At 43.4% G+C, this 13,929-nt stretch overlaps 1 protein-coding gene and 2 non-coding genes across 3 annotated transcripts; 1 reads left to right on the plus strand and 2 right to left on the minus strand.

The window, feature by feature from the left end:
• Positions 1 to 814: 814 nt before the first annotated feature.
• Positions 815 to 13,465, minus strand: LOC138097934 (glutathione S-transferase A4-like). Its single transcript, XM_068994160.1, has 6 exons — positions 13,379 to 13,465; positions 12,029 to 12,080; positions 9,058 to 9,190; positions 6,086 to 6,227; positions 4,555 to 4,686; positions 815 to 952 (listed from the first exon to the last, which is right to left on the minus strand). Exons 1-6 carry the CDS (start codon positions 13,463 to 13,465, stop codon positions 815 to 817), a joined length of 684 nt encoding a protein of 227 aa, XP_068850261.1.
• On the minus strand, positions 1,890 to 1,996 carry LOC138069840 (U6 spliceosomal RNA). The gene has a single exon (XR_011144108.1). It is a non-coding gene; the product is annotated as a U6 spliceosomal RNA (small nuclear RNA).
• On the plus strand, positions 2,624 to 2,695 carry TRNAE-UUC (transfer RNA glutamic acid (anticodon UUC)). The gene has a single exon. It is a non-coding gene; the product is annotated as a tRNA-Glu (tRNA).
• Positions 13,466 to 13,929: the final 464 nt, after the last annotated feature.

Genomic DNA, 13,929 nt, shown 5'->3' on the forward strand with positions numbered 1-13,929 from the left:
GTTTTCTGGACACTCTCTGTCCCCCATGCTTCCTCTTAGGATTAACTAGTGTCACCATCATCTTACTCCTGATTTGTCATTTGCCACTTTTTTCTGTCCCCAAAACTCAGAATCACTGTGGGTGTTGGAGAGATCCTGCCCTCTCAAATCACCACTCACTGGCTTCCCTCAACTTGTAAAGAATCTGCCTGCAATGTGAGACCTAGGTTCGATACCTGGGTTGGGAAGATCCCCTGGAGAAGGGCAAGGTCACCCACTCCAGTGTTCTGGCCTGGAGAATTCCATGAGGTCGCAAAGAGTTGGACACGACTGAGTGACTTTCACTTCCACTTCCCTTAATGGTCCTGGTTTAGATGCAGACAGCAAGAACAGTGCCCTCTGCAGGCCTCTGCCTGAAGAATTTCATATCAGTGTGTGTTGACCGTGTTAATCACTCAGTTGTGTCTGACTGAGAAGGCAGATTGTTAACCATCTGAGCCATCAGAGAAGCTCTTGTTTTGTTTTGTCTTCGTATCAACCTCCTCTTTATTTACTCAGAGTAGTAATTTAATAAAAGTTGTAACCATCATCCACAATTGACCAGCTTAAAAATTTATCACATCAGAATGGCTTTTTTTAAATTGCATTTACTTGGCATTTGCTGCTGATGGCAATATGGTTTTGTTCTTTTTGGACACATTACTCCTAGAATCTACACTTAGAATCTACACTTAGATTACTTACAATCTGCACTTAGATTACTCCTAGAATCTACACCATTCGCTTTGCTTCGAGACAGGAGCCAGTGCTGCAACTGGTTCCTTACTCTGCCATCCTAAGACTGCTGCCTTTCGAGCTGTAAGACGTTCCTGACAACCTTGACATAGTGGCTATCCGGGGGCGGCTTCCTCTGACTCCCAGGCTGCAGGAACTTCTTAATGGTAGGAATGTTGCTGATTCTTGTCTTAAATTCCTGAAATGAGAAATAGTAAAATCAGGCTCTTAAGAGCAGTCACAACCTTTAAGGGAGCCCAAAACTTTGTTACAAGAGGTAGAAAGCTTAGATCCTCAATTGGTGAGGCCTAGAATGTTGAATACAAGTCACTCCCTTGAATCATATTTGCTGGGTATTCCTGAGAAAGTAATACAACTGCAGGCCTGTTTGGCATAAGTGAAATTTTCTTAGTGAAAAATCATTGACACCGTTAGGTAGTCCATATCAATAACTCTAGAAACTCATATTTTTTTGAAGTATCAATTCTTTTCTAGAAATTAATTATAAGAGAATAAGTAAGAGTGTGAGATAACTATAAGAATGTTGCCACAATGAAAAATTGGAAATAATTTATATTTCTCGGAAAATAAAACTATATAAGTTATGTTATATCCCTAAAAGAAATAGGTCAGTAATGTTTTTTCATAATTTAAAATTATTTAATCATATATGTGGTACATACGACATAAAGGTTTTAACCTAAAGGTGGATAAAGCGCTGAGACATACTCCTAACTGCAGAGCTACATGCCACAGTTTCTCCCAGACTTTTTAATGGGTATTTTTTCCTTAAAATGATAACATCAATGTTACTTGATATTCAAAATGTTTTGAACTGCTTTCTGTGGTATCAGGAATAAGAAAGAGAAAACAGAAACGGACATACCCCAGTGGAATTAAAAAAAAAAAGCAGGGGGAAGATTTTGGCTTCTTTTTTTAAGAGGCAGTCTGTTCCTTCCATGAACCTTAAAGTTCTTTCCTTGAAGTTCTGGGGGTGGGGGGGAACTGGTCATGGCTTTCAGCGCTGGACAAATGGAGGGTACAAGTACACATCTTGGATGTGATACCTGTCCAGAATCCAGGTTAAGAATCGTTCCAAGCCCAGACCATAGCCACCATGTAGACACGTGCCATATAAAAATATGGAATGTTTCATGAATTTGCGTGTCATTCTTGCACAGGGGCCATGCGAATCTTCTCTGTATCGTTCCAATTTTAGCATATGTGCTGCCAAAGAGAGCACGGGTCAGTAATTTTAAATGATATTTTATATATAAAAGAAAAAAGGAAGATCCCTGTATTGACAGGGATTGTATTGCATTGCATTGTTTAGTTTAAAAAAAAAATAGCCCAGGGCAGAACATAATATACACAATTTTCCATTTTGTGTGAGAAAGTGGGAGGAGGGGAGACAAACATATAACTCATATTTCCTCATATCTGCATAAATACTGGACAGGCACACAGGAGCCAATAAAAGAGATTATAGAGGTGAGAATGTAGGAGGATAGAGGTGAGAATGTAGGAGGGTGGTGGTGAGAATGAAATTTCACAGTTTATGCCCTTTTTATATAAGTTCTGATTTTTCAAAAAAGATGAGACTCTCCTGCCTAATAAAAGAAAATAAAATTATATTGCAGAAGAATATGTGTTGACTATAAATATATTTATGATAAGTGAAAAAAAATGTTAAAAGCAGGCCACAGAACGATATTTAGCATGATGCCATTTGGGGGGAAAATGTAAAATAAGAGGTCAGGAAGTCTAATGCATAATCATTTGGTTGGTAGGATTATAGGTCTTTTTTTTGGGAGGGGGTTATACAAATGTCTTATGTACTTTTGTTATTAAAAAGTGTTGCTCTGGAACTTCCCTGGTGGTCTGGTGGTTAAGACTTTGCACTTTCACTGCAAAGGCACAGGTTCGATCCCTGGTCAGGGAACTAAGATCCCACATGTTGTGTGGCAAAGCCAAAAAAATAAAAAATGCTATTCTTGAAGTACAAAACCTGTGGTCACCTATTAGAGAAAATCTTTGTAAGGAACTGAAACAGAAGCTAGATAAGGTCTGGCAGTGTCAGGATTCAGAGAGAGGTCTGAGGACTGGCAGTGTAGCAGGAGAGAGGTAGGCACATAGGAACATAGACACACACACAGACACACACACACACCCTTATGTGTGTGTTAGTCGCTCAGTGGTTCCGATTAAGCAGAGGCAGTACCCTCTGAGCAGAGGCTCTGGGCAATTGAGGGCCTTCATAGCTCAGGTGTTCAAGGTGGATTTAGAAAAGGCAGAGGAACCAGAGATCAAATTGCCAACATCCGTTGGATCATCAAAAAAGCAAGAGAGTTCTGGAAAAACATCTACTTCTGCTTTATTGACTATGCCAAAGCCTTTGACTGTGGATCACAACTGTGGAAAATTCTTCGAGATGGGAATACGAGACCACCTGACTTGCCTCCTGAGAAATCTGTATGCAGGTCAAGAAGAAACAGTTAGAACTGGACATGGAACAACAAACTGGTTCCAAATCAGGAAAGGAGCACATCAAGACTGTACATTGTCACCCTGCTTATTTAACTTCTATGCAGAGTACATCATGGGAAATGCTGGGCTGGAGGAAGCACAAGCTGGAATCAAGATTGCTGGGAGAAATATCAATCACTTCAGATATGCAGATGACACCACACTTACGGCAGAAATCAAGGAAGAACTAAAAAGCCTCTTGATGAAAGTGAAGGAGAGTGAAAAACTTGGCTTAAAACTCAACATTCATAAAATGAAGATCATGGCATCTGGTCCCATCACTTCATGGCAAATAGATGGGGAAACAATGGAAACAGCGACAGACTTTTATTTTGGGGGGCTCCAAAATCACTGCAGATGATGACTGCAGCCATGAAATTAAAAGATGCTTGTTCCTTGGAAAAATAGTTATGACCAACCTGGACAGCATATTAAAAAGCAGACACATACTTTGCCAGCAAAGGTCCATCTAGTCAAAGCTATGGTTTTTCCAGTAGTCATGTATGGATATGAGAGTTGGACTATAAGGAAAGCTGACTGCCGAAGAATTGATGCTTTTGAACTGTGGTGTTGGAGAAGACTCTTGAGAGTCCCTTGGGCTGCAAGGAGAGCCAACCAGTCCATTCTAAAGGAATATTCATTGGAAGGACTGAATATTCATTGGAAGGACTGATGCTGGAGCTGAAACTCCAACACTTTGGCCACCTCATGTGAAGAGCTAACTCATTGGAATAAGACCCTGATGCTGGGAAAGATTGAAGGCAGGAGGAGAAGAGGATGACAGAGGATGAGATGGTTGGATGGCATCACCGACTCAATGGACATGAGTTTGAGTAAGCTCTGGGAGTTGGTGATGGACAGGGAAGCCTGGTGTGCTGCAGTTCATGGGGTCACAAAGAGTCGGACACGACTGAGTAACTGAACTGACTGAACAGATAGCATCAGGGGGAGAAAAGGGGACAAAGCGGTCTGGTAGGAGCTGGAGAGGAAAACAACACAAGCAGACCCATCAGCCAGGACAAACACTCAAAGCACCACAAAAACGGAAAGCATTAAATGTTCATGGTAGAAATAAAAATCTTTCTCCTTCCATAAGGATTTATTTCCTAATCATCCTATTCTGTGAGCAGGAGACAATTACCAAAACGAGTGAAGTAACGATTTTTAAAACAGCCTTTTTAACTTTCTTTGGAGATTGGCCTGGGGGCATATTTTGTTTCAGTCTTTGTGTCTGTTCCTGTTTCCCTGAACTCTGGGTGGGTGCTAAAACTCTACCTTTAGCAGAGAGAAGTCGGAAAGAACAGAAGCCTCAAGTTCTTCCACCGTTAAAATAGCTTCCAGGAGCTGTATGTCTGCCCAGCTGAATTTGTTGCCAACAAGAAAATCCTCTCCGTGGTCTTTCAAAATCTGCAGAAAGAAAAATAAAGAATATCAAATAAAACTAAAGACTATTTTGCCTGGCTAAACACTTTTTAACAAAAGCATGGGGTTTTTTGTAGAGATCAAATTTACTTAAGAATCTTTTTCTTGATAATCTCCAAGAATGCTTGCAAGGATAAAATGAAACTAACACCTTTACGTGTGTGTGTTAGTCACTCAGTTGTGTCTGACTCTGGATCCTGTGGACTATATAGCCTACCGGGCTCCTCTATCCATGGAATTCTCTAGGCAAGAATACTGGAGTGGGTAGCCAATCCCCTCTCCAGGGAAGATTTCTGACCCAGGAAGATTGCTAGATCAAACCCACATCTGTGAGAATCACACGACTGAGCGACTAACCCTTATATATTGCCGCAATCCACACAATCCACACAATCTTCTTGGAAATTTGATGATCTGACAATTTGGGTGGTGAAGTGCTGGAGTGGAACTCCTGTTACGAGCCTAGAGCTGGTTAAGTAAAACTGTACCCACCAGCAGAGAAGACATAAAGGTCATAATTAACTAGAATCTGGCTACTACACCACAGATAAGGTACCAGTGGGATACCAGAAGTTCAAACATGAGCCTTTTCACCATCCAGTGAAAACCGAATATAAAAATTCCTCAGGTGCTGCTTTGAGTAGCAGATGTAAAAAGCACAAGTTTATTCCATAAATAAGGAACAAAGGTAAATGTTGTTATTCAGTTGCTCAGTCATGTCCAACTCTTTGTGACCCCATAGACTGCAGCAAGCCAGGCTTCCCTGTCCTTCACCACCTCTTGGAGTTTGCTCAAACTCATATCCATTGAATCGATGATGCCATCCAACCATCCCATCCTCTGTCATCCCCTACTCCTCCTGCCCTCAATGTTTCCCAGCATCAGGGTCTTTTCCAATGAGTCTGCTCTTTGCATCAGGTGGCCAAAGTATTGAAGCTTCAGCTTCAGCATCAGTCCTTCACTGCCCTTGGTTTATTCCAATTTTGTTTGGTTAGAGGTTCCATAATTTTACATCATTTATTTGGGAATCCTTATTAAAGTTTTGGTCCAAATGCAGAACAGCACCAACACAGCTTCTGCCTTTTAAGATTTCACTCTTTACTCTTATCAGCAATAGGGAATGTCACTGGCCCTGATCCCTGCAGCCTGGGAGGTAGACCAGGGGACTTGCTGCACTGTGTATGCCCCTCCCCCAAATCTCGCCCTCCTCCCACCCCCACTGCCGCCTGGGCTCAGGGGGAGGACCCGGGGGCGGGGACTTGGGAGGGTCACCCTCGTAGATGTCAGCCCCGCCCTGCTCCCCTGGAGGATCTGAGCTCCCAGCTGTCGCAGACCCTCACGCTGGGCCTCACTGCCTCGGCCATACTGGATCCCCGCAGCCTACCTTTTCAAACACGGGGAAGTACTGGGTTTTAGCTTTCTTCACAACTAAAGCCAGGCTCTCCTCTTTTTCCTCTGGGGGTTTGAACGCAGCCAGTGCCACCATCAGCATGAGGTCCAGGGTGCCGTCGGCGTACATGTCGATCCTGACAAACAGCGGGAACTCTCAATCCAAGAGAAACCTTTGTGTGAGGGGTTTCCTGATCCACTACTTTTTCTTTGGTGTGACTAGCAAATATGGAAAACTCAGCAGTGGCCACAGGACTGGAAAAGGTCAGTTTTCATTCCAATCCCAAAGAAAGGCGATGCCAAAGAATGCTCAAACTACTGCACAATTACACTCATCTCACACACTAGTAAAGTAATGCTTAAAATTCTCCAAGCCAGGCTTCAGCAATATGTGAACCATGAACTTCCAGATATTCAAGCTGGTTTTAGAAAAGGCAAGAGGAACCAGAGATCAAATTGCCAACATCCAATGGATCATCGAAAAAGCAAGAGAGTTCCAGAAAAACATCTATTTCTGTTTTATTGACTATGCCAAAGCCTTTGACTGTGTGGATCACAATAAACTGGAAAATTCTGAAAGAGATGGGCATACCAGATCACCTGACCTGCCTCTTGAAAAACCTGTATGCAGGTCAGGAAGCAACAGTTAGAACTGGACATGGAACAACAGACTGGTTCCAAATAGGAAAAGGAGTACATCAAGGCTGTATATTGTCACCCTGCTTATTTAACTTATATGCAGAGTACATCATGAGAAACGCTGGGCTGGAGGAAGCACAAGCTGGAATCAAGATTGCCGGGAGAAATATCAATAACCTCAGATATGCAGATGACACCACCCTTATGGCAGAAAGTGAAGAACTAAAGAGCCTGCTGATGAAACTGAAACAGGAGAGTGAAAAAGTTGGCTTAAAGCCCAACATTCAGAAAACAAAGATCATGGCATCCGGTCCCATCACTCCATGGCAGATAGATGGGAAAACAGTGGAAACAGTGGCAGACTTTATTTTTCTGGGCTCCAAAATCACTGAAGATGGCGATTGCAACCATGAAATTAAAAGACACTTATTCCTTGGAAGGAAAGTTATGACCAACCTAGATAGCATATTCAAAAGCAGAGACATTACTTTGCCGACAAAGGTCCGTCTAGTGAAGGCTATGGTTTTTCCTGTGGTCATGTATGGATGTGAGAGTTGGACTGTGAAGAAAGCTGAGCACCGAAGAATTGATGCTTTTGAACTGTGGTGTTGGAGAAGACTCTTGAGAGTCCCTTGGACTGCAAGGAGATCCAACCAGTCCATTCTAAAGGAGATCAGTCCTGGGTGTTCATTGGAAGGACTGATGCTTAGGCTGAACCTCCAATACGTTGGCCACCTGATGCGAAGAGCTGACTCATTGGAAAAGACCCTGATGCTGGGAAAGATTGAGGGCAAGAGGAGAAGGGGATGACAGAGGATGAGATGGTTGGATGGCATCATTGACTCGATGGACATGGGTTTGGGTGGACTCTGGGAGCTGGTGATGGACAAGGAGCTGGCGTGCTGTGATTCATGGGGTCACAAAGAGTCAGACGTGACTGAGTGACTAAACTGGACTGAACTGAGATATTGGAACAGATGACTAATTTTTTTTAATTATTGAAGTATAATTGATTTACAGTATTGTGCTAGTTTCAAGTGTACAGAAAAGTGATTCAGTTATAAGTACATAAGATATATTTATTTTTCCTTATAGGTTATTACAAAATTTTGAGTATAATTTGTGATAGGTCCCCTGAACAGATCTCCAACCACAAATTCAGGAAAATTTTTACTGTTGCAAGTCTTCATTTTAAGTTTACTCATTTCTTGTAAAACTGCACTATTCCTGGGAGAAAGAACCCAGCCATGGTCAGCCAGGCCTAGCATAGTGCATAGCACAGAGTGGATCCCTATGGTGTAGAAATGCAAAAAAAAAAGAGGCCACAGATCTTCACTCTTCAGTATTTGTGATAAAGCTTGGCAGCTCTCCCATTAGTAGATGGGGTCTGCTGCTTGGGCTGACCTCATGACTCAATTTGACCACTAGAATGAGGTCCCAGTTCTGAGCCCAGAAGCTAACAGCCTGTGTGCTTTCACTCTCTCTGAGAACCCTACCTGGCTGCAATGAGAACAAGCTCGGGAAAAGAAGACAGAGACAGGTGGCCACTTGCTCACCAACTGATGGTCGGCCAGCACCCCAACCAGATTCTCCTTGCTGACTACCAGTTGACCACAGACCTAGGAGTGAGTCCAGCCAAGATACATTAAGCCTGGCCTGAAAATGCTGACACGCAGATGACCCATTGACTGGTGGCATTGTTTAGTCACTCGGTCGTATCCAACTCTTTTGCAACCCCATTGACTGTAGCCTGCCACGCTTCTCTGTCCATGGGATTTCCTAGGCAAGAATTCTGGAGTGGATTGCCATTTCCTTCTCCAGGGGATCTTCCTGGCCCAAGGATCAAACCCAAGTCTCCTGCATTGGTAAGCAGATTCTTTACCACTGAGCCACCAAGGCTTCCCCCATAGACCAGTGAGCAATAACAAGTCCTTGCTGACTTAAGTCCCTAGGCTTCATGGTGACATGTTATATATCATTATTTGCAGGAATAGGTCATTGGTACATGCTCAATATTTGTTTGCTGAATCAGTCATTGCCACCTTTGTGCAGAGTAGTTTATGAGATCTTTTTATGAGAACAAACTTTGTTAGGAGTGGGGAGAGAATATGAGAATGTCGAATGCAGACCTCTGTGAAGAGTAGAAGGGGCATCCAGGAGCAGGTGTTCAGAGCATGCGCAAGACATACCGGGGTAGCACAAGCACCTCCTCTTGTCCCCTTGTCTCCTGCCCTCCCTCCAGGATGAAAGGCTGCACCTGATCTGGGTCTCAGTGTAGGAAGACAGAGCTTGGAGAAGAACCAAGTATTGGCGCGGGCACTGTGGTACCTGACTGTCTCCTTCAGGTCCTTCCCATGCAAGTTGTACTTGGCAGCAAGGTAGCTGAGGATGGCTCTTGTCTGTGTCAGCTCCATTCCATCAATTTCAACCAGAGGCACCTGGCCGAAAAGCAGGCGTCCATCTGTGGTTTGAGCGAAGAGATTAGGTTAAGAGACTCTCCCTCCATGGTTGCGGTCAGCCTGCAGGAGGGTCCACTTCTAAATTTGTTGAGTGATTCTTAGTTTTCATCCAAAGGGGTGAGTTTAAGACCCCAGTTGCTGAGGAAATGCCTACCATTTGTTTAATGGAAAATGTGAGATTTGCTTGATAGGTTCATGGGTTTTTGCATGTTGGTTAATCATGGTTATTTAAGGCTTTCTACATTTGCTCTGACTGAATTATAGTATCAGTGTTTTTGGTTTTCAAAGTTTCAGGTGTATAAGAATCACCTGGAAGAGGTGGTTGTTAAAAATACTCACCCCACCCTCCAGATACTCTGATTCAGGGATGGAGTCTGAATTCTTTAAAAAGTACAACGGGTATCACTCTAGGTCTGCGTGACAATGGGATGGATGTGACAGCAAGAACCCAGGTCCTGGGCCCAAATGTCAGCTTTGGCCCTTCAAGCCCTGTGACTTTAAGCAAATGACTTATCTGAGCTCCAGTTTCCTTTTCTCTAAAATAGCTGTAATATCCATCGAGCAGGATTTTGAAAAGATGAAACATCATAACATAAGTAAAACACTGAATACTGTCAACAATCAAAGTTCAGTAAAATCAAATTATTCTTCTTTCTGAGTGAACTGCCTGTATAAATACTGCATTTAAAGATGTACTTTTTCATGGGGTCTTGAAGGAATGAGTAGCCTTTAAATTTTCACTAACACCTGTACATTAATGAGAATAAGGAATTTTACCCAGAATAGGAGTCAGATTTCACTAGCGCACTGGCAAAGGCCACAGTTAATTTCCCCAGCTTCCAATAATTGACCTAATGAGACGTGGGAACGTGGTGGCAGCTTTCCAGGGAGCCAGTGTCCCTGTCTTGGAGAAGGCAATGGCACCCCACTCCACTACTCTTGCCTGGAAAATCCCATGGAAGGAGGAGCCTGGCAGGCTGCAGTCCATGGGGTCGCTAAGAGTCGGACATGACTGAGCGACTTCACTTTCACTTTTCACTTTCATGCATTGGAGAAGGAAATGGCAAACCACTCCAGTGTTCCTGCCTGGAGAATCCCAGGGACGGGGGAGCCTGGTGGGCTGCCGTCTCTGGGGTCGCACAGAGTCGCACACGACTGAAGCGACTTAGCAGCAGCAGTGTCCCTGTCTTGTGGGGGTGATGGAGGACTTCAGACACGTCTTTCACTTCTCTGAGCCTATTTTCTGATCTGTAACAGTATCTGTCCTGCCCATTTTACTGAGTTTCTTTGGGCAAGATGGTACTTCAGAAATATCAATACTATTTTTAGTGGAGAGACTATGAAACCTTCATTTTCTGAGACATTTCTACATTTCTCCAAAACTGAATAAACATCTAAAGCTGAGCTCTATGTTGCTGTTTATGAATGATGCAAACAGCCATTAGAAATGATCCCTGCTTCTAGGAGCTGATGATCCTCTTCGGAAGAATTGAAGAAAGTCTCAGATCAAGAACACAGGAGAGGACCTTTGAGATCATTTAGTTCAGTTTGTTCATATTACGTACAGTGCACTGTGGAGGCCAGTGGGGCAAAGTGACTTGCTTGGACCCAGAGGGGACAGCTAAGCCGGCAGAAGGGGGCCTCCTGACTCCCAGTCCAGTGCTCTCTCTGGCTGCCCCTGCTTACAGATGGCAGCAATCCCCAGGAGGCTGTCCTCAACAGCCTCACAGACCCAGGGAGGGATGGAGGGTTCCTTAGGATTTCCTGCATTTCTAGGGAATGTTAGGCATGCTAGGGAAATCCCTAACATTTCCTGCCAGATTGATCATGGAAGAGTTTACACAACAACATCCATTCATTTATTCAATGCATAGGTATTTAACCACTATTATGTGACTGTCCTTATTTAGAGTAAAATGGGGCAGAAATGAAGAGGAAGAGGGGAAGAGGCGCTTCAGAGGGATTCTATCTAGATAATAAAGGTCCGGGATGAAAATTAGGGAAGGCCTAAGCAGGTCTTCCCTCTCCATGAGATTTCCTGGTACTCTGCAGTCAAGACAAGAAAGATTCTCTTACTGTATGGCAAGGGGACAGGATGAAGAGAAATGAAAAGTCCTGCCCAAAGCCATGCCGTTTGTAAATGGCAGGTCAGCTGATGATTCTCTGAAAGTCTTTCTCAAAAAATAATCTGTGGTAATTTCATGACTGCTTATCAACAACAATAGGGACCCTGGGTTTCCTTAGATAAAGAAAATAACATTATGGCTGTGAGAAGTAGGACTGGGGAAGTATCAGTCTTCTCTCTTAGTGGGAGAAAATCGGGGAATTGTAGGGATTAAGAACTTCTTCCAAATGTAATGATCTTTTCTATAGTTTTGATTCTACAGTTGTGACCTGGTAAAATGCTCTCTGTTTATCTGCTAAAACCACTAAGAAAAAGTGAATACGAACCACGAGAACCAGGGAATATGTTAGATCTAATTCACCCGCCCTTTTGTTCCCTCTCCTCTGGCCCACTGGATCACTGTGAAGAATCCTTGAAGGCTTCTCTGGTGGGATGGGGATTATTGAGCCAGTTGGCACTGGATCAACCCAGGCTGTCGCTGAGTCGAGGCCAGAGTCATAACCTACTTGATACATTTTTACGAGGCTAAGGAGGCAGAGCCGGTCACACCTTTAGCTCTATGCTGGGGGCACAGTGAACAGTCAGTGCTAGCAACCCTGCTCTGTGCCTTTTCCAATGGTTGTCATGCTAGAGTTCTGTGCTGAAACGAATATTTCTGGGAACGTATCTTGTTTTATTTTTCCCATACGATAACATTGAATAAATCTAGGCTCACCCTTCTGCAACTTCTCATATTGTTCTCTTGTTTCAAGAAATTCTTCTTCAAACTAAAAAAAAAAGATATATTGTTATAGACCTAAGGTGAGAGAAAGAAAGAAATGCTTACAGTATAAAGTTCCCAACAGCTTCCAGAATGAAAATTTTATAAAAAAGAATTTAAAAAATTAGCACTGGTTCAAGAATTTGTTACTGAGAGGATACCCTCCTCCTTTAAGTGGATAAGTGTGTTTTCATCTCCTGCATAAACATACAAATTCATTTTCAAATGAAAAATCACCTTGAACCAGAAAAAAAAAGAAGAAAGAAAAGACCACAAAGTTATCAACTACCATGTGGCTGAAAACTCTGACAGACCATGTCTGTAAGAGTAGCTTAGGCTAACATGGGACTGGCAGCCTTTCTTAGGTGCTGCCTGCTTAAAGGATCCCCAAGCCCCCATTCATATTTTTCCTTGTCCGCATCTTAGCTCTGCCTTCTCTCCAAACTCTTGCCCTTTCCTCCCCCTGATTTCTCCTCTTCCCTTTTCTTCTCTTTTTTTCTTCTCTCTCTTCTGCATCCTCCTCCCTCCATATCAGGTCAAATTAGGCATTTCTTTTTGTTCACGTACTCAGTGAAAGGGACCCAAAGATCATTATTCAGGTAGGGGTACCATCATTTACTGATGGAGTTTCCAGAGCTTTTGTGGGACAGAGTGACTTTTTGTACACCAGACCTTGAGATGGGGGTTAAGATAAAGGGAGTAAAATAAAGCAAAATAAAGAAGATCCTAAGTCTGTGTTCTAGAGGAGGTGGCACTCAAATAGGGACAAGGGAGTCTACACCTGCATGAAACAGAACAATTCCAAAGCACTTGTAAAAAATCTATGAAAAAGTCAGAGAGAGGGTTAAGAAAAAATACTGAAGTTAGGGAAAGATCCCAGTGGGGTAGGCTTTTAGGAGAAGGGCCAAGGGTTGGTGGGCAAGCTGCAGCTGGGCCTGAGGTTCCAGTGGACAGCCATGGGTAGAACAGGACTGAAGGGCTGACCAGAGTTGGAAAGACCCTGGGAAATGAGCTGGTCTCAACTGAGAGAATGATTCAAATGTGAGTCTCCTCTCTCTCCTCAATCTGTGATCCTTCAAGATCTTTCCAGGCTCAGGAAGCTTCCAGAACACCTCCCTAGGCGTCTCCCTTCCTACCCCTGTTTAAGCAGAGGACTGTGAGCCCACCTTCACCTCAGGAAGGCAGTTGGAAAGGGAAAGAGTGGATACAGCTTGAAAGGAACCATCCTGACATTTGAAAGGTGAAGAGGACCACTTCAGTCTCACCCAGATTACCCCCTCTTCCATTTCTCAATCGGGAACCAACCTCCACACCAGCTGCAGCCAGCAGCCAGCGGATAGACTCCATCCTGCCTCGGCCGTGGAAGTACCAGAGCTTGGGTTTGGCCGCCATGACTGCTGGCTTGGGTTTTCTGAAGGGCAAAATAAGAAAATATATTTAAAAGAACCAACTAGCACAGACTACATGGTGTATCTCCCCTTAATTCCAAAATTGGTGAAACAAAACTATTATTTAGGGATGCATACATAGGAGGCAAAAGTATGAAGAGAAGCAAGGAAATGATTATGACAGACACAAGATGGTGGTTACCTCTAGTGAGGAGAAACGGGAGCTGTGATTGGAGTCGGGGTATGGGGGTTCTGGGATGCTGATAACGTTCTGTTTCTGAAACAGAATTAGTAATTAGCCATTATAATTAATTTTTAAACTGTATAGAAATACGTTTGCACTTTCCTGTGTGTATGCTCTATCTCACAATTTAAGAAATAGGGAAAGAACAAACAAACCAGTTAAGCACCAAACTGCCCCACACTAACGTGCTAGCCAGGATCCCACTTAAAGTGGCTGCTTTTGCT

Source organism: Capricornis sumatraensis, chromosome 22 (assembly GCF_032405125.1).
Source record: "Capricornis sumatraensis isolate serow.1 chromosome 22, serow.2, whole genome shotgun sequence".
NCBI lineage: Eukaryota > Metazoa > Chordata > Mammalia > Artiodactyla > Bovidae > Capricornis > Capricornis sumatraensis.